At 47.0% G+C, this 22,616-nt stretch overlaps 1 protein-coding gene and 1 long non-coding RNA gene across 5 annotated transcripts in view; one reads left to right on the top strand and one right to left on the bottom strand.

Moving 5' to 3' along the window:
* Positions 1–4,226: 4,226 nt before the first annotated feature.
* On the bottom strand, positions 4,227–8,997 carry LOC307203012. 2 transcript variants are annotated; one of them, XR_013833067.1, is made up of 7 exons: positions 8,687–8,997; positions 7,180–8,062; positions 5,938–6,100; positions 5,578–5,629; positions 5,403–5,492; positions 5,076–5,300; positions 4,227–4,985 (listed from the first exon to the last, which is right to left on the bottom strand). It is a non-coding gene; the product is annotated as an uncharacterized lncRNA (long non-coding RNA). The 2 variants fall into 2 exon arrangements; XR_013833068.1 differs by lacking the exon at positions 4,227–4,985 and adding exons at positions 6,253–6,720; positions 6,866–6,982; positions 7,132–7,163 and having other exon boundaries at positions 5,080–6,042; positions 7,278–8,062.
* A 5,999-nt stretch (positions 8,998–14,996) lies between these two features.
* Positions 14,997–22,616, top strand: part of LOC307202901 (sodium/nucleoside cotransporter 1-like) — a gene marked incomplete at its 3' end in the record, with an annotated part of 27,805 nt that continues 20,185 nt past the window's right edge. The window contains exons 1-7 of one of the 3 annotated variants that reach the window (XM_079953287.1): positions 14,997–15,703; positions 16,479–16,580; positions 16,825–16,913; positions 17,438–17,538; positions 18,973–19,162; positions 20,594–20,735; positions 21,641–21,754. In XM_079953287.1, coding sequence (XP_079809413.1) covers positions 16,512–16,580; positions 16,825–16,913; positions 17,438–17,538; positions 18,973–19,162; positions 20,594–20,735; positions 21,641–21,754 — 705 coding nt within the window. In that variant the 5' untranslated portion in view covers positions 14,997–15,703; positions 16,479–16,511. The other 2 variants (XM_079953288.1, XM_079953289.1) reach the window with 2 other exon arrangements.

Raw genomic sequence — 22,616 nt, 5'->3', positions numbered from 1 at the left:
TCTCCTGTTTATCCCTGCCTCAGCGTCCTCTATTGTTTCTCCTGTGCCAGGTTTTAGACTGTATGCTCCTCAGGGCATAGGACTCTTGCACCTGTAAAATGCCACATACAGTGGTATATTAATCGTGACCGTAACCTACTTGAGATATTTTATGGGAAGTGAGTAAATAAATGAAAATAAATTTTGGTTTCAGCTGTTGAGTGGATAATGGACAGCCTGCAGCAGGAGTCTCACAAATGCAGTACAGTGGTACCTCAGGTTAAGTCCTTAATTCATTCCGGAGGTCTGTACTTAACCTGAAACTGTTCTTAACCTGAAGCACCACTTTAGCTAATGGGGCCTCACACTGCCGCTGCGCCGCCGGAGCACGATTTCTGTTCTCATCCTGAAGCAAAGTTCTTAACCTGAAGCACTATTTCTGGGTTAGCAGAGTCTGTAACCTGAAGCGTATGTAACCTGAAGCGTATGTAACCCGAGGTACCACTGTATGCCTGTGTTGCCTACCCCTAGATCTCAAAGGTAGGGGACCCAAAGCAGGGTCCTACAAGATAAATAAAGTTGTTCAGCATATTTATATGAAAGAATACTATTTTTGAAATATTCTGTTCCTAGGCGGTTTAGGACTTCATGGTAAAAACAGCACTTGATTTGAGCCCAGAAACAGATGGGCAGTGTTGGTTCAAGATCTGTGCAATGCAAGCTGACTATCCAACCAGTTTGAAGGAGCCTGGCAGCCACCTCTTCAACCAATTGAAGTTTTCAAGCTTTCCTTGGGAGCACCCCCAGACAGAGGGCATCAGGGGAGTCAGATCTGGAGATGCCCACAAAAGCCTGAATGCAAGGAACAGATAGCTGTATGCCCCACAGTAGTCTCTTTATGAAAGGCCTTTTGATTGAGGACCCAGCCAAGCCCAAGCCTGACCATTGCAATATTGTGTGCCACCCTAGGTGTTTATTTTTTTAATTTGCTTTCTGTTCTTTTTTTACTGACAAACAAGATCTAATTAGGCTGGTCAAATGTAATTGCATTTTAATAAAATTTATTCTGTTTGTGGCGGTGGGGAAGCCTTTGTTACTAACGCCACTCTTTGGAGATGGAGCAGGCTATAATGCAAGAATGCTACGAATGGAAATCATGTGTGTAGCGATCTCATAGTACCTGCATAAACCAAGTCTAATCCGGTGCCATGCTTGGAATCCGGGTGCAACGCTACGTTTTTGCATGATAAAGACACAAATGAAAAGAAACCAACCGCTCTTCTAGCCGTAAAAAAATAAAATAAATCGCACAGCTCAATTCAGCCCTATACACCATTGCGTCTCCAAATGCCTTCCCGCAAATCGAGCCTGGCATTTGGGAGCAATGCTTAGGTTCCACGTTACAAAAGCACAATAAAGCAAAACCACCTTTCCTTTGAACAAGAAAAAGAAAAAGAAAAATAAATGCCTTCCTGCCGTGACTCGGATTCGAACCGAGGTTGCTGCGGCCACAACGCAGAGTACTAACCACTATACGATCACGGCGAGCTACCAGGGAAGATGAGAGTCGGGGACGCAGCCGCCCTCTTCAGTGTCACAGCCAATGATGTCATTCGTTCTCGAGCTAGGAATGGTCGTAACCGCTTTCACCGCCTTCCTTTCGAACGCATGCGCTTTAGCGCAGCTGTTCTCAAGGGGCGCGCGCGCCTGCGCTCTAGGCTTGCCTCCGCTTTCAGACAGACGCCGGGCTGCCTGGGGATAGGGCGAGCCTGGAGGGAGGCGCTTTATATAAACGAATCCACCGCTCGATTGCAGCAGGAAAACCCTCAGAAGCTAAAAAAAACCAAAACCCTAAAGATAAAAGGAGCTTCTTGTACTTTCCTCGTGGCCTAGGTGAGGCATTGCGCCACTCTACCCTTTTGCAGGCTCTACAGTCACTTTCCTCGCCCCGCCCCGCCCCTCCTGGGCTGAGCACGCCGCCGTGCTGACGTTGAAAACCTTGTATTCTAGCCCCGCCCCTTCCGAGAGCGGCCGTTGCTGTCTGTCTCGCGCGCTTGATTTGAATGTGAGGCGACGACGGTTGGCCGTCGAGGGGGCGGCTGAGGCGGCGCGGCCCTTGGGCGGCGGCTGAGGGCTTTGCTCCGGCCCCTACCTCCGAGATGGTTGGAGAGGTTGTGGTCAACTTCGGGTTCTTCCCGGCTTTCTTGGCTCGAAGGCTGAAGGATAGAAGCGAGGGCCTCCCCCGCGGCCTTCGCCGCCGCTTTCCTGAGGTGACAGAGCCGTCGTGGGAGCCGCTTGGTACACCGCAGCGCCTCCTAGCGGTGCCCCAGCTTCCTCTCGTTTCCCTCGGCGCTGGGCAAGGGAAAGGTTGGCCGTTTCCAACGCTTCCTGGAAACGGTGAGGTTTGGGCGTCAAATGTACACATCAAGTTACGGACATGTTGCGTTCAGTTTACTCTTTTTTTAAAAAAAAAAATTAAGGGTCAGTGTATGTTCGAGCAGATTCTAAAACTGCCCCATGGCAGAAATGACTGGCAGAATCCGCGACCAAGAGAAAGAGACAGTGGAGGAAGATTGGAAGAAGTTTAAAGTATATCTTAAGAACTGTTGTAAAATAGAGGAGTGATGAAATGTCAAGGGGAAGGGAGATGCAGAATTGCAGCTAAATCTGTTTGATGATTTAAGGTAAAATTGAGAATGATAATGAGCTTAAACTTAATTGGTAAAAAGAGTTGTTGAAAAACTGTAAAATAAGGATGCAAAAAGGGTGAGGTATGGGGAAGTCCGAGAAAAGAGGCTTATGAAAATGAGGTTAAGAAATGATATCTTTGTATTTGTTGATGTTTGTGTTGTTGTTGTTGTTGTTGTTGTTTTGTGTTAAAAATTGGAAAATTAATAAAAATTATTATATAAAAAAAAAAAGATTCTAAAACTGCCCCAATAAGCGGGGATGTAAACCTAAACAATTCCTTCCATAGAAAAAGCTCATAATAGCAGAGCCAATGCAGATACCATGCAAGGAATTCTGATCGGATCTCCCCTCCTTGTTCATAAAGTAGCCACAGAGGGATGTCAGGATGTTTTCATTTTGGTTATATATACAGTGGTACCTCTGGTTGCAAACGGGATCCGTTCCGGAGCCCCTTTTGCAACCTGAAAGGAACGCAACCCGCGTCTGTGCACGCACGGTTTGTGATTTGCCGCTTCTACACATGCGCGTGACATTTTGCGCGTCTGCGCGTGCGCAAGTGGAAACCCGGAAGTAACCCTTTCCGGTACTTCTGGGGCACTGCGGCACATAACCTTGGAGGAGGAAATTGAGACAGCATTTTCATATCACCTTAATTGTAAATCATTACAGGTGTCTTAGCAGAAGAGTGATACATAAATGCAATTAAAAAGGTACCTGCCTTTCCTCCAAGCCCACCTAATAGCGGCATGGAACTAGTAAGTTGGGAAAACAGCACTGGAATTACATATTCCATCTCCAATAAAGGCCCCACTTCAAACAAGATCCCTTGAGGAAGGGAGACAGGATCATGTGTCACACCTACTTCATCCCTTTGTCAGTTTTTTTTGCCCGGCAATAAAATTAGTAATGGTCTGTATATACTTGTTGCAAATCATAAATCTGCCAAAGATCTCATTCAAATCAGGGATACCCAGTAGGCACCAGCCGTATTTGCCCCCCCCCCACCTTCATTTTAAAATCTCTTTCAAAAAAATATATTAGGAACATTATATAACACTACAATACAAAATATAATGAATTGTGTTCCTGGCAGGTAACCTAGTGCAGGAGTTGCCAGTGTGTCTGCAGGTGCACATGTGCCTACAGAAGCATTACTGTATTTTTAGCTCCATAAGACACACTTTCTCCCTCTAAAAAGTAAGTATGGAGCGAATGCAGGGGGGAGGCAGGCAGGAAAAGCCCCCAAGAGCTCCGCGTGGCTCTTGCAGGCTTTTCCCCAGGAGGGAGAAGGGACTGACGCGGCTAGTCAGTCCCTTCTCCCTCCTCGTAGAAAACCCCACAGGAGCCGCGCGCTCCTTAAAGGGTGTGCGGCTCCTGTGGGCTTTTGCAGGAGGTGGGGGTATTGCCGGGAGAGGCTGCATGCGGCTATTGCTTCTTTAACCGCACGCAGCCTCTCCCAGCTGGATCCGTCCCGCTCGGTGTCTTGGCTTATTTGCTCTTTGGGGCTGGGGGGGACCTGGGCTTGCCCCTCTAAAAACTAGGTGCACCTTATGGTCCGGTGTGCCCTATGGAGCGAAAAATATGGTACTTGGTACCCACAGCGCATCCTCCCTTTGCTGAAATGTGGGTTGAAATAAACATTCTGTTGTAGCCAATAGACTGCAGCATGTGCTTGACTGTGGGGTAAGTGTGGTACCTGACAGTTTCTCCTGTTTGCAAAAATGCCCATGAATCAAAGAAGTTGGTGACTCCTGATCTAGTGTATTTGCAAAAGGTCCAACCTAATATTTTCTTTAGCGTGCTACATTAATGGGGTCACAGTTTCACCAAAAACCCGATGTCTGATTCACTCGAAACAGTGCCAAACACATGCAAATTGCCCTCTGCAACGTTGGGTGGTGCAAACCCCATGTTTCACGATAGCACACGTGCAGTGCAAGTCCCACATGTTTTAGTGCCTGAAAATCATAAATTGCACTCTGTCTTGGGGAAAGCAAAATAGGGAATTCACTCCAAAGAAACCATCCTTTTGTTTCTGTGAGCTTTCTCCTTGCAGCTCTTGAGTTTGGGGCATTACATCTGCACTGTAGTGTAATACGTAGTTTTCTATTTCCCCAGAGTTCTTTCTTGTGAAGTTAGTGACCAGTAGATGGTACAATTTTTCCATAAAAAGCTGGGAATCCAAACCGCTAACTAGTTTGAAGGATTCAGCTAACTTGTATGTGATGGTCAATTTTTCAGTTTTCCAGGCCACTGTATACAGGATAGCTATTCCAGTAGCTTTCTTAGAATAATTGCTGTGTGCTGCCATTACCCTGGACAAGTAAGAGGGTTGTGTTTGTGGCAGGAGGAGAAAACAAGATTGCTGCTGTTGATTTTTTAATTATTATTCTCTTTCACAGCACCTTTCTCTGGAGTTTGGACCACGGTGGCTTTTAACAAAACTTGGATGTATATCAAGCAGTGGTGTGCTCACTAAAGTGACTTAGCCTGTAAAAATGCTTAGCTGCCAAGGGTAGCAGGAGGGGACATCTCACAGTGTAGAACCTGATCTGGTCCCACAGCCACTGCTTCCCTTCTGCCGCCACGAAAAGATGGAGAAGGAGGTCTTGCCGGCATCATTCTGTCACCTGCAAGAGAAAAATGGTACGCAGGACGCCAGGAGTGCCTGCTTTTCTCGCAGATGAAACAGGGCATCTCTAACTACAGATGGGCTTTTGAGAAAGTCTTACCTGCTGAGTGCATTTGGATGTTGGCCTCTCTCTGGTATCCAATGGAGCCCGAGGTCCACACTACTTATATATCTTCAGTGATGATGTCATCTGGATGGAAGAGAATGAAAATGAAAATGAGATTTTGCCACAGGCCTTTAGTCAAAGGGCACTGTCTCCAAGGTGTGGGGCTTACCTTCTTTCGGCTTCAAGCGGAAGCAAGCCAGGTCCGGCCGAACTACTATCATCTGCAGAGGAAAGAAAAATTGGGGTCAGATGGGAGCAAGAGAGCACAGAAGCAGCGCCAAATCAGGAAGGATGGGTCTCCCTCTGTCTTGGGCCCAATGCCTTGTTCCAGAGGACCTCCCTGGGCCCTGCAGCCTCCTGGGCAGAGGTGGAAGGGCAGCAGCAGGAAAGGGGGAAGGAAAAGCCTCTGGCCTCATCCTGACCCCCAGAGACACACCCCGCATCATCTGTGCTAAATATCACTTGGGGATGTGATCTTGGGGGGATGGAAGTAACCAAAGAAATGAATAGAAGAAGGCAAGGTACCTACTCTGAGGTTGGGGTATTTCCGGGCAATAGCCAGCAGCAAGGAAATGCTGCTGGCCGCTAGTTCTTGAGCCTCCCCACTTTCCCCCAGGGCATATCCTTGGAGGTCCTGCAGGAGGAAAGAGTGTCTGAGAGTCAGGGGCCAGTCGGGGTCAAAGCGGCCCCCACTGCCCGCACCACGGAGTCCCTGGCACTTCTGGACCATGAGGGTTTGCCAGCTTTGGTCTTGGACCAAATTGGGGGCCCTAGAAATGGTGCAGTCCATTGGGGGGGGGGACAACAACACTAAAACCACCCCTGATGCCATCGGGACACTTACACTGAGAAGGTGGAGGAGAGTGCCAGGTTTGGGGGCTTCCATAAGGAGACTCCCGAGCAGGAGCCGGAAGTGCCTCTTCAGTTCCTGTGGGAAAAGAGAGAAGAAAGTTTGAATGCTGGGTTGGATTCTGCAAGTGTGTGACAAAGAAGAAAGAGCAGTGAAGGGAAGTCAAAACAAAGGGCATACTTCTCTCTCCTCCTCCTCGGCCCCTTTTAGCATGGCCTCCAATGTCCTGTGCAGGATCGCACTGATCATATCACAGCTGAATTTGGGCCTCATGGTGCTGCAGAGATGAGAAGGTTAGATTCTCCCTTGCCCCCTTCTCCCTCCCGCCTGCTCTTTCCCCCTGGAGTTCTACCCCCTACCCACAACCCCATCCACGCCAAAGACCCCACTCAACTGGAGGAGAGCCTCCAAGGCAAGGGTCAGGGGGCGATCCCTGAAGTGCTCCAAGGGCCCCAAGATGTCCTGGAAGAGAACAGAGGAGGAATATCAGCTCCGATCCCAAACACCAGGCTTGGCTTTGCAGGGGAATGGAAACCCCATGCCCTAAGCCAGCAGGGTCCTCTCCGCAGATGCACAACCCCTTCCCCCCACACCACCCATCACTCACCAGAATTGCTTGGGCCGTCTCCTGCTTGGAGCACTTCAGGGATCGGAGCCCCCTGAGCTCAATTGTCTGGCAGCTCTGGATGACCCCCAGGACGTAGATCTGTTCATCCTCCAGTAGCTGAAATGCAAAAGTCAGGCTATCAGTTCCTCGTGAGGGGAGGGCTTCTCCACATCTGAGAGTGCAGAGTGGGGGGCAAAGAGCGTGGGGGCGTGGGGAGGGCAGGTCTGAGGGATCCAGTCCCTGCTCTTGTTTTCTCCAATACTCACCCCTGGGGCTGGGATGCGGAACTGCAGCAAAACTGTAAACAGAAGGACATGGGAACAGGCGAGTCCTCTTTTGCATCCTTGGACTGGTTGCCCCCCATGCCCATTCCTGCCCTCCTCAGTCCAAAAAAGGAGGGCCACTTGCTCACCTGGCGCCACGGGCTGCTCTGGGTCTTGCTGGGGCGCCACCCTGTGGCAGTGCCTGAACAAGCACCTTAAGCACCTGATCCTAGAAGAGATGAGCGGAAAGAGCGACTCAGACACCAGCAGCCCCAATTCTTGGGGGGTGTTTGTGTGTGAGGAGGGGCGTCTGGAGAAAACAGTGAACCACTGCCAAATTGGCAGAACAGAAATACGTATGTGGAGCCTAATCGATCCTTGCTGGCCCATCATGACCAATTCCTTCCATCTCTCTGCAGTTCAGTGACCTGAAGGGGCATCATCAGAGCCTGAAAGAGGCAGCCCAGAGCATGAAGGGCTGGCAGAGAGAGAAAGGTGGTCCCAAGTGCTCTGGGTTCAAGAGCTACGGCCATGCCAGGACCCAGAGAGCCTGGTCCCCTCATTTGTGCAGTCAAGCAGTGTATAAATTTCATGAAGCAAATGAAATGAATAGGGAGAGGAGAGAGCTTTGGGTCATCCATTAACACTGTTACCGGAAGTTTTGGAGGGTGGCGGGGGGTTTCCCCCTCCAGCAGGCACCATACCCCCCCTCCGACTGTACCCCAAATCAACACCTTCACTTCTGCAGATGTCCCCACAAAACATATCCTGACACAGTCCTTTCCTTTTTCTATTCCAAAGGCTCCCATAAATAAGGGTAGAACATTTGCCCTAATGAAGGCTGAGCCTTTCACTCACAAGCCACTCAACCAATCTGCTCAGACTATCCAAAGAACTGTCCAATAGCAACCAGTGAGCACCACAAAACAGCACCCTCTAGAACAAAGCACTGAGAGCACAAGGAGAAGGGGACAACAGAGGACCAAATGGTTGGACAGTGTTCTCAATGCTACCAACATGAGTTGGACCAAACTGCGGGAGGCAGTGGAAGACGAGTGCCTGGTGTGCTCTGGTCCATGGGGTCACGAAAAGTTGGACACGACTGAACAACAACAGAACAAAGCACACAGGCATTGCAGCTGCCGACCAGCCGTGGCCTCTGCTCTACAAGTAGGAATTCCTACTAGGAAAAGAGGAAAGTCAGAACCAGCCATGAAAACCATTCTTGGTCCATTGAAACTAGTCTTTTAAGTTTCAGTCTAGGCTCTTGCACTACCAACCCAGCTGTACGCTTGTAAAACATGGATATAAATGCCATCCCCAACTCCTTGAAAGATTCCATCAATGGCATCTCCGAAAAATGTGACACACCACTTGGGAAGGCAGGCGAACTAATACCAGTGTCCTGCAAGAAGCAAAGATCACTAGTGTTGAAGCAATGATTCTTCAACACCAACTTCGTTCGACTGGTCATGTCCAATGGCTGGGAAACACTGGCCTGCAAGCGCTCCAATAGGAGAACAGCCTTTACCAAAGGTGTCATGGGCTTTGAAGACACTTGAAGTCAGGACACAAGGGAGAAGCGTGCTAAGAGGAAGGCACACTTGGCAAACCCTCACTGTGATCAACTCCCGCCCAGAAAACTGTTCCCACTGTGGAAAGACGTGTGGATCCAGAAGTGGCCTCCACAATCATTTACGGATTCACGGTTAAAACTCGCTGTTCATGGAAGTCAATCTTACTCGGCTATGCGTGATAGAAGAAGATGATATCTGGTCATAGCACTCGCCTACTCATGCAGCGGGAAAACCTTCAACTATTCATATAAAAGCAATCCAACATTGGATTGACACCGTTCCAATGCTACCAGAGGAGGCACTTGGGACACGGCTAGGGGCAGCCTGAAGCATGAGACCATGTACACAGCAACCCTTCTGCTTGGGTGATAATCACTGCCCTCCTGTTTTCCCATAGCCATCTCAAGGACAAGAGTGGATCCAACCTACGTGGATTAGGGACTTGGCCAGGACAACTTGGCTGGGAAACAGACTCACCCCCCCCCCCCCCGGTAATGAAGAGAAAGTGATGCTACTTACAGCCTCCCCATGTCGTCCACAAAAGATCCTACCCTCCTATCTAAAGTAACTAACTATCTGAAATGCCCACCCAAGCCTAAATCTGACCCCAACCCCTGCCCTAAGTCTATACCTAACCCCTGCCCTAACCTTACACTTAACCCTAACTACTCCTCTATATAAAAAATAAAAATGTACAAAATATATACAGAATATGCACAGATGTGCACAAAAAACAAAAATATTAAAACAGAACAAAAGATAAAAGTGTTAAAAGAAAAGAATAAAAGAAAATAAAAATCAAATAAAATAAAAGTAATAAATGAAATCAAAGTAAGAAAACAGAAAAAGAACAATTCACTAATCCTCCGTCTACTCTCCACCAACTGCCACCACCTCCTCTCTCCTCTGACCTCTCCTTACTAACCCACAATGGCCGCCTGCAAGTCAGTGGCTTTTAAAGGAGAAGCAAGAGATGTCACAAAGGAGGGCGGGTCCTTGTGGGATGTGAAACACAAGAGCAGTCAAGTACAACATTCCTAGAGTGAACATGTTTACACATGGGGAGGAATGTTTGTCCAGGCAGCAGAATGTTTGTCCTGTTTCCTTCTGGGCTGGGACAGACTTCCTCTGCATGTGACTAGAGGTAGGTGTGGCCTCACCTGTGCAGGTAATCACAAAAGCACAGGGCAGGGCAGCCATCTCTCTTTCACTACATGCATCGAAGAAGCAATATCTGCTTAGCCAAAGATGCCCTCTTGGCTCCAGCCAAGAGAGGACAAAGGGACTACTTATGGAATAGTTTCCAAGTGTATGTTGCTTTTCTAAGCTAAGTCTGCCTTCTGGGATCCGATTGTAAACAGAATGATATGTGAGTAAACCTTTTTATGAGGGACATGGGTGGCGCTGTGGGTTAAACCACAGAGCCTAGGGCTTGCCAATCAGAAGGTTGGCGGTTCGAATCCCCATGATGGGGTGAGCTCCCGTTGCTCGGTCCCAGCCAACCTAGCAGTTCGAAAGCGCGTCAAAGTGCAAGTAGATAAATAGGTACCACTCTGGCGGGAAGGTAAACGGCGTTTCCGTGTGCTGCTCTGGTTCTCCAGAAGCAGCTTAGTCATGCTGGCCACATGACCCGGGAGCTGTATGCTGGCTCCCTCGGCCAATAAAGTGAGATGAGTGCCACAATCCCAGAGTCAGCCACAGCTGGACCTAATGGTCAGGGGTCCCTTTACCTTTACCAGAACAGTTATTATAGAGGCTTTAGCGAGCCTGAGCAAACGCATCCGCTGCAAATTTAAAAGGGGGAATGTTACTCTGCTAAAATTGTAAACTTGTTAACACAAGTTGGAAAGGGTATTGTCAGACAATATATCCTCCCCTGCATCCCTGAACATTCCCACACTTGTCACTGTGGCAAGCCCCCCCCCCCCAGGACCTGGCCCTGGCCCCTCCTGAGTGGTGATGCTCTGTCAGAACTCAGAGGCACCTGCTGTTCCGCCTGCAGCTGGGCTGCATCTTCATTTCACATCCTTCCTGCAGCCCCATGCCCTTCCAGGCAGGCTAGGCATCTCCATAGCGCAGGATTGGACCATCTGCTTGGCATGCAGGTCTTTCATCCTGGGCGGCATCTCCGGGGGGGGGGGCTGGGAGATTGGGAATGTCCCCCTCCCTCCAAACCCTGGAGAGCTGCTGCCAGTCAGTGCAGGCAAGTTGAAGAAAGATATTGAGCAGCTGGAAAGTGAGCAGATGAGGGTGACCAGGATGATGAAGGGTCTGGAAACCAAGCCTTATGAGGAACGGTTGAGGCAGTTAGAAACCAAGCCTTATCCATATTATAGATATGGAAGTTAACATCAAACAGAACTGTTCGTGTAAAAAAAGGAAAAAGGGAGGGAAACTCTATTTTGCAAAAGGTTTACGATGGAGTCTTAGAGCTGACTCTTCCCCATCCTTTATTATTTATGGAGTGAATCTTGCAGTTGTTGTATAAGGCATTATTTTTTTGACCGGCATGTAATTGAAATTCGTAAGATTTTGGAACGCAGAAATAAAATAATCAACCATCAATTCTAGCAAATGGGAGCCACCTAAATTATATAATTTTGTATTTGAACAATAGGTGTTTGTATTATAGTTTGGTATCGTTATAATGAGGCTATTATTGGACTGAAATTGAAAATTAATTAAAAAATTATTATCGAATATGTTAGTGCCTTTTATTGCTTTGCCAGTGCTCGCCATTTGCTAATCTGCATGCAAATCATATCCAATTGCTAATCATTCAATCAGTCATATTTTACTGGATTTTGTGTGAATTACCATATATTCAATTTTCTATTTCCCCTTTTCTGTATACATTCTGTATTGTTTGTAATTCCATTTCATATCATCTCCATTTATCATTTCTATTAAGCTTTGTATAACAACGGAGCCCAGAGATTTGTTTCTCTACAACCCCACCCCCCTTTGGAGGCTGTAGGGGGGAGGGGCATCAAATTCCCCACAGATTGATGGGAGGGGGGAACCCTGTGGATTTGTGCTTTTTATCAGATATGCAGAATGCTTTAATCCCAAACATTCTAGCTCAGGCATCCCCAAACTTGACCCTCCAGTTGTTTTGGGACTACAATTCCCATCATCCCTGACCACTGGTCCTGTTAGCTGGGGATGATGGGAGTTGTAGTCCCAAAACAGCTGGAGGGCCAAGGTTAGGGATGCCTGCTCTAGCCCTATGACTGGCTCTGCCACGATAAATCCATTTGTTTCTAAGGTGCTTGGTGGCTCTCTTTTTCTACATTTGCTGCAGGGGGCTTAATAATATCACTACCCTTCTGCACTCTGTGAATTAAGCAGGGGAATGGATTTGCAAGCATTTGTAACTTATGCCACATAATTTTCAGGCGGAACTCAAATTGGGAGAGAAAAGGGTAAATGCAGCCAATTCTTTCCATGTGGGCGGCACATTTCATGGTGCATGCAAGTTTAATGGTGGGCCATAACATTAAAGGCAGACACGTGGGGGACCTGTCTGGCCTAAGTGGGGAAAGGAACCATCAAATTTGCTCATAAAACCTCTCTGGCATGGGAGCACATGAATTCCAGAGCCATGGGCACATGGGGCACATGAATGCTTCACAGTCTGTTGTTTTTCTGCGGAATTCACATTTGGAAATATGCCCAGTCGACTGCAAAGAGCACATACCCGCTTGTTTCCAAAGGAGTGCTAAAATAAATTAACAAGTCCTCAAAGAGGCAAGCCTGTTCCAGTCCCCACCTCAGATAGTCTCAAAGGGCGAGGAAGCCAGTGCAAATTTATCAGCAATTTCAGCAGACGTGTCTAAAGAGTGCAGCAGCTACCTTTGGGCTGACCAAAATTCTGGCACCTTGGCTGAGTGTCCTGGAGCATGCACAGAAATCTTTGATCTCCAAGTGGGATGTAGCATTTCAAAGACCGCAGGGCAAATGTGCTCCTGAGCATATGCAGAATCCTTTTCCTCTGGTGAGGTGTGGGGAACCTTTAGCCACCCCAGCTCTTTAGCAAGACTGCAACTCCCGTCAACTCCAGCAAGCAGGAGTTCAGCAACATCTGGAGGGCCAGAGGTTCCCCACACCTGAGCCAGAGACTGTGCAGGTATCTGTGGATTCTGGAGTCCCAGAATTCGCCTTAGGTATATTTTTTCATGGATGTTAGTGACTTCACCTGCCTGATGCTGCATAGGAGGTGATGACCTAGGATGAGATGGCTGGCAGGTACTCATGCTACGGCCTGGCTGACTTGCTTGCACAGTAAACGGGAGACAAGAACTCAGTGTGTAATCTTATCAAAGTGAAGAACAGTAGCAACTTCCCCAAATCTCTTGCTAAGCAGCAAAACTCTGTATTGCTGGGTCTGCCTGCTGGCAAATTGAATCACAATGGTACAAGATAACTCAGCAAGCTGACATTTATAAAGAGTTAAACAAAGGTTAGTGTACTAAATATTATTTCCAATTCTAGGTAGTTTGCTATTGGAGAAATACCATATATGATTATAAAAATCTAAAGCAAAAATTATTTTAAAATATGGTTTCATTTCTAGATCAGACAGACAAGATTTCTTCTACTATGTATTTCTTTATCACACACACACAAAGCTTCTATTTACAGTAGCAATTACAGTAGCAAAATGGAGGCGACAAAAGTTACAAAAGTACAAAATGTAAGTTTAAAAATGGTGCCTGAGCTCAGACACGCACATGTGGTCAGCTTGCAAGCTGGTTGAGGAAAGACTGCCCAGGTAAGCAGGAAGTTGGTAGCATTCCAGCTTCCTGCCCAGGCAGACAAAAGAAGTGATCTCACAGAGTTCCCTCTAGCACATTCTACAAGAAAGCTCTATGGGTCTTGGTCTCTTCACATGCCCATCTGCCCAAGGAGGAATTGTTGGTTTGACTGCAATGATGTCCTACAATTCCCCTGAATTACCAATTTGCCACACAGTGGATTGGTAATACTCTGTTAAATGAGGGGCTTGTGAGCCCATTGTCACAGACAGATCAGTGAGGTTCAGACTCAACACAGCTACTTTATGCTGTAGGAATGGAGGACCTATTTGGCTGAGGTGGCCCATAATATTGAAGGCAATCGCTTACCTCTAACAATGGTACTAATAGGCCCAGTATTTAACCATTCTTCCCCCAAGACTCAATTTATCTCTAATGCAAACTTAGGTGTGACTGCAGGCAATAGAACTAAGTGATTTTGCTCCTGCCTCCAGGGCTATTTCCAAAAAGTTGTGGGAAGGCACTGTTTTCAACACCATGGGAGATTTGCTGCCTTGACCCTCATGGTTCCATCTTGTCTCCCAAGCTATTTAAAAGCTATATGAAGTGGCTGAGACCTGTCATCAGCAGTTTGCGAATGGAGTAGCCTTTGACACCAGATACATGTGTTTTCAGGACCCATCCTATTCCCGTGACTATTTTGTTTCAATTGTTTTTAATTCTGAATTTTAATTTTAAATTAGCATAGGTCACAAGAAATCTAGACACCCATGGACAGGAAGTATTGGGATGAAGGATACATCAGTTTAATTATTTTTTATATACCCTGTTCTCTTGAAAATCACTGCATAAATATATTTTTTTCTTATTAAAAAAACCCCAACAACCACTGCTAACAGATAACAGAACTGCCCAGTTCAGTATGACTAAAGAGGCTGCTAATTTGTTATCTGTGCCTTCCAAGGTTGGTGGTAAAGCAGTTGGCACCAGCAGCTCTCCAAAGGGACTTTAGCATGTTGTGTTTTCCGCAAGTGAATTTGCAACGATTAAAGGTTATTCTTTTCCTGATTGCAGTCAATTGAATCCCTTTTTTGCTTTTGTTTTAAGAAACAGGAGCTTCTAGAAACAGGAACGTAAATCTTCCATTTATTCATAGGATTTGTAGCCTATTTTAGACCTCGGCCTTCCAGAACGGCTTACTTAAAATTAGGTTGAAAATACTAATAAAATAACAACAATCATACAAATAAGTAAAACAACCAGATAAAAAATGGAGTGGCAGAAAAGCCCAGTCATTGATAGATAACTAAATCTGAACAGCAGGGGAGAATAAAAAGGTCTTCACTGGATGTCTGTGTCAAGCAAGCCTTCAAGTGCAAGATGCTACAGAGTTGGCGTGTCACCACCGAAAAGTTCCTGTCTGCATTTAGCACCTGCCTTATCTCTAATGATGGAGGGACCCTCAGAATGGCTCCTGAGACAGACCTTAATATCCAAGTGAGTTCTTGTGAGAGAAGGCGGTCCTTTGAGGCATTTAGGCTGGAATCCTATACACACCAGGAAGTAAGGTTTACATGTGAGCAGAAACCAGTTCTGCTTGTACTTTAAAAGTTGAGACCAGCATACCATGAACTGATATCTTTCAAGAGCAGGTTGCACAGCCCTCTGACTCCAGTAGGCAGGGCTTTGCGTATCAGACTTGTCCCCAGAATGTGTTAGGAAGAAGCCTCTTCCCATTTCACTTCTGGCTTGCTCTAAAGAACAGGAGTTTTAACAGAGCTCTGTCATTTTCTGACCAAATTTCCTTTCCCATCTCTCCTGGAAGAGTCCGACAGGGCAAGAATAGAGTACTGTCTTCTCCCAACTGACCAGCACATCAAATGACACTGTACTGTTATTTTGCAAATAACATCCGGAGGACCACTGCTTCCCCATCCCTGTGCTAGATAAAGGGATCAGAGAAGAGTTTGGTCAGATGGTCTCTCGTCCATCTGGAGGAACCTGCCTTGCTCTTTCCCAGAAAATGATACTTATCAGCAGGAAGTAATGAGGCTGAAAATAAACAATCCCTACGTGAGTGAAGAGGAGCAGGACTTTGCTGTGATAGGAGATCTGCCTCCAGTTCTTTGGACTGTTCTGTTAATTGATAACTTTCCATTGCCTAGCCCGAGGCCTGAGTGGATCTGACCAAGAAGGAATTCCCTACGTCTCATGAGGAGCAGGACAGAGTTCGATATTGCCGTGAGTTATTTGCCAGCCACTCAGGATGAGATCACTAGGGTGGGCAGCATTTATTTTGAGGGAAGAGAGCATTTAATTTGGGGGAAGCCGAACAATCGAGCGATTGGGAGGGGGCATTTCTATACCTGGTTCAGGAAACCAGAGAGAGAAAAACAATGGCCATCTCTGGTGCATTCGTATCATTTGCTTTCAAAGCATTTCTGTGCGAAGAAAAGAACATGCAGCCCTGTGTGTGCATTGTCAAGGTGGGGAATCTCTTTTCTTTGAGGGTGATGTTTTGAATTTTTCAAGGGCCCCAACAGACTGCACCTTTTACTTACCATGTTAAAAGAGGATCAAGCAAATTCATGGAGGAGTGACTAGCTACAATGGCTATAATCTACCTCCATAGGCAAAGGCAACAATGCTTCTGAATACCAGTGGCTGGAATCCTCAGAAGAGGAGAGTGGGCTTGTCCTCAGGTTCTGCTTTGTGGGCTTCCCATAGGTATCTGGTTGACAACTGTGAAAACAGGATGTTGGACTAGATCGACCTGATCCAGCAGGACTCTTTATGTTGTTATGTTCCTACTCCTGGGCAGCGCAAGATATCGGCTTATGATTTTATTAGTGGGCCAATTCTTTTCCCAGCTCGGACCTTTTGCAGTCCATTCATGTCTGCACTCCAATTTATAATGAGTACAAGACCAGACAGAAGGATTGCTATGATCCTGAGACAGGAGGGTGCCGAGGGCTCCTTTGCTTCCAGACTGACTATGCATTGTCTTTGCCAGCAGTTCAACTTCAGGTAGCTGCAGAGTGCCAGAGAGATGGGAGAAGTCAGGATTTCACTTGGAGCTGGCGACAGAGGTTTGGAGAATCCAGCGTTAGAGCTCACGGTAACACCGCCACTGCTTGTTAGCTCTGCCCTTTGCACTTTCTCAAAAGAGGACCATGTTGTTGCTGTCATTGTTTATTAATTTATATAGCGCTTAATGCTAAAATAGGCTTCTAAGCAGTAGAATAACTGTTCCTTTGTATGCCTAGACCAGAGAGAGCAAAGGCCACCTCTGGTGCATTAATATCAACTGCTGCTTTAAAAGCATTTATGAACAGGAAATATTTCCCTGTGCCCTTTGGCAGGAAGCAGACAGAAACCCGCAGGTGGCAGAGAACCCTTGGCCTTCTGAGATCAAGGAGGGCAATGATGTGCATGATACTTCTTTCCAGAGGTATGGAAACTATATCCTTTATTGACTCATTCTGCATACATAAACAGTTGTTAGACATTTTTATTTGCATTGTGGAAATAAAAATAAAGCCACAATAAAGCTGAAAAATCCAGCCCAGCTTAACCCCCAAATGTAAGAAGTGATCACAATAAAAGACCATATAAATCATAGGCTTTGAAAACAACCAGCAAATGTAGGATACCTTAAGGTTTGGACAGGTACTTACAGGAGGAGGTGTCCCTTTTAGACTCCCCCAGCAGTCTCAGGGAAGGGGCTGGGGGAGGGAAGGTGCATACTGCTGCATCCCTGGTCCCTACAGCAGTGACTTGAAGGGGCATCAGGTAAGCATCCTCATCTGCCACTCCCCCTCACCTTTTAACAAGAATGATGGGAGCCACACAGGTGCAGAAGCTCCTCCAGCCTCTTGCAGGACACCTGGGACTGCTGGAGCTTCAAATGGCAGCCCTGTTCCCCCTCTTTCAGACATGTATCCAGGCTTATTCTCTTGGTGTGATTCTCTTCAGGATCAAGAATGCAGCAGCTGAGCCTTTCTCTAAAGCAAAGTGCTTTTGCAAGGCTCATGCCAAGATACTACGGAAGATCTTCTTGGGCATCCTGTGTGCAGGTGAGGCTATTATGCATACACACACCTTGACACTTTTGTGACACTGGAAGGAGTGGGGCGATACACCTAATAATTTGGGTTTTCTTCCCTTTTGGTAAACCTCTAGGCCACATGAGCCGATCATATATGACCCCTCTAAAAGTCTCCACACCAATTGTGGATGGTGACATTGGGGGAGAGCACTCTGCTGAATAGTCTTGGGGGGGGGGAAGAGGTGAGATTCTCTAATGGCTTTCCCCCCTTGGAATTATAGAGTTTGAAGGGACCCGAAGGGTTGTCTAGTCCAACCCCCTGCAGTACAGGAACCGCAGCATTCTGAGCAATTTCAGCTCGTGTCATGCTGAATGCAACGTGATTGTTAAGTTCAAGCCGGTGTACGAAGGAAGCAACAGGTTAAGACAGGAAGGTGTAGGAAGTAAGCCCATTGCTTTCTTCACCAATATGAAAGCAATGTTCCCTGGGGAAGACCAAAATTCTCCCGGTGTTTCAGGAGGAGCTTTAAAAAAAAAATCCAAATAAATTTTGGCTCAGATGGAACATTGGGAGGGATCTTTGATTGAGAGCAAAGTGATGAGCACTTGTAGGATATAGCTCCCCTACGAAGCCCTCTAGAAGCAGTTGTGCCTGGTGCCCATTGGGACTGGTAGGGCAGAAGACAGGGAGCCTAACAGTAGGTGGCGCAAGAGCCATTTACCTCAAGACTTAATTCTGCATTTGTAACCATCTACCTTCCTGCTCGGGACTCGGGTGGCTCTGTGGTTTAGACCACTAGGGCTTGCTGATTGGAAGGTTGGCGGTTTGAATCCCCACGACGGGGTGAGCTCCGTTGCTCGGTCCCAGCTCCTGCCCACCTAGCAGTTTGAAAGCACGTCAAGTGCAAGTAGATAAATAGGTACCACTCTGGTGGGAAGGTAAACAGTGTTTCTGTGCACTGCTCTGGTTCACCAGAAGTGGCTTAGTCATGCTGGCCACATGACCCAGAAGCTGTCTGTGGACAAACGCCAGCTCCCTCAGCCAGTAAAGCGAGATGAGCTCCGCAACCCCAGAGTCGTCCGCGACTGGACATCAGGGGTACCTTTACCTTTTTTACCTTCCTGCTGAGTCCTACAAATGCAACACCAAGACTAGAAGGCTGGTTGTTAAGTAGGGAGGCAGTGGTTGGCAAAGGGCAGTCTGAGATTGATGGAGCCATCCCCACTTTGTCCTAATGGACCAACGTCCACTGTCCAGAATTGCCCACAACTGTTTGCTATTGAATGCGGCTTAAATACCAAATGAGGTGGGGCAACTTGCTAGATTTCCACATTGCAGTACCTTACCTCAGTGCAACGGCCTGGAGAGAATAATATCTTGACAACTACAGGGGGTTGCACTGTTGGCAAAGGACTTGACCCATAAGGTGCATTTCCTGACCTTTTTGTCTCTTCTCTCTAGGCTATGTGGCCTACTTCATTGCAGCCTGTTGGCTGGACTTTGACCGAGCCTTGGCTTTGGTCGTTTTGACTGCCCTGGTGGTTTGTTTCATGATCTATAGCATGGTCAAGAAATTCTGGGGTTCCAAGATTTTCCAGATGTTCAGCCCTTTCCGAAAATGCTGCCGGAGCATCTGGCCATGGCTGAAATGGTGAGTTTGGGGCTTGCTGCGCAGATCTGAATAGGAGCGATTTAATCATTTAATGATTAAATAAATTAAAATAAAAAAAATTTAGGAGCGATCTCCGCCCCATCCATCATGAAGACTGCAAGGGAACCTTTTGCAAATATGCTCAGGATGGTGCAGTTCTCGACATACTTAATCTGGCAGTAAACCCCACTGAACAAAATGGGACTTACCGTATTTTTCGCCCTATAGGACGCACTTTCCCCCCTCCAAAAATGAAGGGGAAATCTGTGTGCGTCCTATGGGGCGAATACAGGCTTTCGCTGAAGCTTGGAGAGCGAGAGGGGTCGGTGCGCACCGACCCCTCTCGCTCTCCAGGCTTCAGGAGGCTATCTGCAGCGTGGGGAGCCCTGCGGGAACTCCCGCAGGGCTCCCCACGCTGCGGATAGCAGCCTGCTGCCCAGCGTGCGGGGCACCCTGAAGCAGAGCGCCCCTCGCGCCGGGCAGACATCCCCACGCTGCGGATAGCAGCCTGGACGGAGCGCCCTATGGGAGGAAAATACGGTACCTCAAAGTAAACCTGTATAGAGTTGCGCTCTGTAAATGTATCTTGCTGTAGATGGACAGCTCTGCAGTGATTTATTCCACACTGAAAATTATCATTTTTCTTAAAGCTACAGCTCATTTTTTCAGTCTTAAATACAGTTTTCCACATTTTGCAGCATTTCTTTCTTTCTTTCTTTCTTTTGGTGGGGGGTAAACACTCATGAAAATTAATCAGCATTTTAGTGCAAATATCTTATAATGAACACATTTGTATGGGCAATTCTGACTAATGTACACATTTTTGCAAGCAATTTTGTCCAATATAATGCATTTTTGCATGTTCTTTTTTACAAATAGCTTCATTTTTATGCACACTTTCCCCTAAAATATATATTTCTGTGAACACCGTTTGTTTGGAGAACTGCATCGCAAAATTCCAGTTAAGAGCAAAGTTCAAAGGATGGTTGCGTTTTGGTTCCTAGATTGTTTGGGAAAGTACAAATTTGAAAGATTCAGCATCAATTGCTTACTGAATCAAATCTATTCCCCATCCCTAAATTCAATGTTATACAATAAAATGGCAAAAAAAACCCAAACCCAATAGAAATGGCAGAGAACTTCAACCAAGTTCTGTTGGCAAGTGATGTACCAGAAGAAAGAGCTGAAAAGACAACAGTTCAGTTCTACAACTCTTCAATCCAGCAGGCCACATGCTTGCTAGAATAAAACTATCTTAGCTAGGCAGTGGAAGGGGGTGAGGAGGGGGATGAATCCCATAATCATGTATGGACACAGTCTTGCATCCCAACCATCAGGATGTGAAGAATAGCCTCCCCAACAAATCTCATTTATTTAGCAAAGCCTGTCTGGGTGTATCTCTGCAATGGTGGTGATCTGCTTCCCTCCTAGGGTGCTGTGTGCAATCATTTTGATTGGCCTGGTAGTGTGGCTGGTTCTTGACATGTCCCAGAGGCAAGAGCAGTTGGTGTCCCTGGGTGGCTTCACTGCGCTGGTGCTGGTGCTCTTTGTCTGCTCCAAACACCACGGAGCCGTAAGTAGCTGCATTTTCTTTGGCCTGTGGTCCTTAGATGATGTGATACACCTGCAACCCACAATTTCCCGCAGATGATTTGATAGATCTGCAACCCACAATTTCCTGCCACCTTCCCAGTCTATAAAACCCACAATCCTATGTATCTATCCCTGGGAGTGATCTTCTCGGAATTCAGTGGGGCTTAACTTGAGAAATAGCAGTCAAAGATTTGAGCTGAGATTCTGCTAGAGCTCAGGTGCCAGATTTTAAATAAAACCTGCAGAGTGGTTGGGCAAGATAGAACTTCGTAATGATAAAACAGTCACAGTGGGGTGGGTGGGTTGTAGGCCTTGCTTGATGCCAGAAGTTCAGAACTGGAGCATTCCAACAGATGTCAGTCCAGCATCTGTTTCTGAAGACACGCAATGAAGGACAGTTTATTTATGCCCTACATTTCCAGGCAGCCTATGAGGCATGCCCTCCCCCATTTTAACCGGTGTGAGGTGGGACTGCCTGAGAGGTCATCCAGCAAGCTTTATGGCTGAGTCAGAGTTTGGATGTAGACCTCCCCAGTGTTAGCCTGATGCTCTAACCACTAGGACACACTGGATAACTCCACCTGCTCTTTCCCTTTGGGGGCAACAGCTAACAAGTTCAAATGGCTCCCATTCAGTTGATTTGCGCTCTCTCACAGAATCCAATTGAAATATGTAGAATTTGAGCTGATTTTTTGGACTTTGCACAGCAACCACCCTATTCATGCTGGGGATCATTGTTGCCTCCTTCTGCAGTGAATTCAAGAAATCAATGTGCTTTGTTAATCCTGAGGTTAGCACTTCTGCAACCTGGGGCTATCATTGATTCTCACTGACATGTCCCTTGGTTTCTGTATTCGCAAGATTCCCTCTTGTGCTGTGTTGCAGGTGTCGTGGAGAGCTGTGTTCTGGGGGCTTGGCCTGCAGTTTATCCTTGGAGTGTTCATCATCCGGACAGAACCTGGATTTCAGGCCTTCCAGTGGCTTGGTACTCAGATTCAGGTGCAGAGCAGTGTTGTTGGAAGTGACTATATCTGAGTGCATTCTTTGCACTCCCCGGCTCCCACATTCAGCCCCAAGTATACGGATTGCAGATCCAGTAGCATCCTCTACTCAAGATCTTGGGGAGCAGCTGCTAGATGGAATAAACAGGACTGGGTTGGTTCAAGTTCAACCAATATTCAGACTCAGTATTAGGTAGAGGTAGCCAATGTAGAGCCCCGTGAATATTGTTAGACTCTAAACTCCCATCCAGCTCAGCTAGCAAGGCCAATTGTCATGAACGATGGGACTTGCAGCCCAAGAACATCTAGAGGGCACCACATTGGCTACCCCTGGTGCAAGGCAGCTTCATGTGCCAAACATCCTAACTCAGGGAGATGAGAGCAGCCCTTCCTGAGAAAGGCGGGAGTGGCAGATGTCTTGAAAATGTGAAATAAAGACCCGGGCAAATGGAAAAGGCAATGCAGGGTGTTCATGGTATATAAGAATGCATTCCATTAGGGGTGCATCAAGCTGCTCCAGCACCAACCTGGTCCACAGACAGTGAGCTAGCATGGCAGTTTTATTTTTCTCAATGGGGTGGAACAGAACTGATTCAGATGGCGGGGAGCCACCTAACTTTGGTGGTGGCAGCAGTGGCAGTGCAATGTCAATACAGTGGTGCCTCGCAAGACGAAAAGAATCCGTTCCGCGAGTCTCTTCGTCTAGCGGTTTTTTCGTCTTGCAAAGCAAGCCCATTGATGGATTAGCAGATTAGCGCTATTAGCGGCTTTTCGCGGCTTTTCGCGGCTTATCGGCTTAGCAGATAAGCAGATAAGCGGCTTAGCGGCTTAGAAAAAGTGGGGGAAAGAAAAAAAAACCC

Source organism: Podarcis cretensis, assembly GCF_951804945.1.
Source record: "Podarcis cretensis genome assembly, chromosome: 14".
Classification (NCBI taxonomy): domain Eukaryota; kingdom Metazoa; phylum Chordata; class Lepidosauria; order Squamata; family Lacertidae; genus Podarcis; species Podarcis cretensis.
This window is presented reverse-complemented; position numbering and strand designations above follow the sequence as displayed.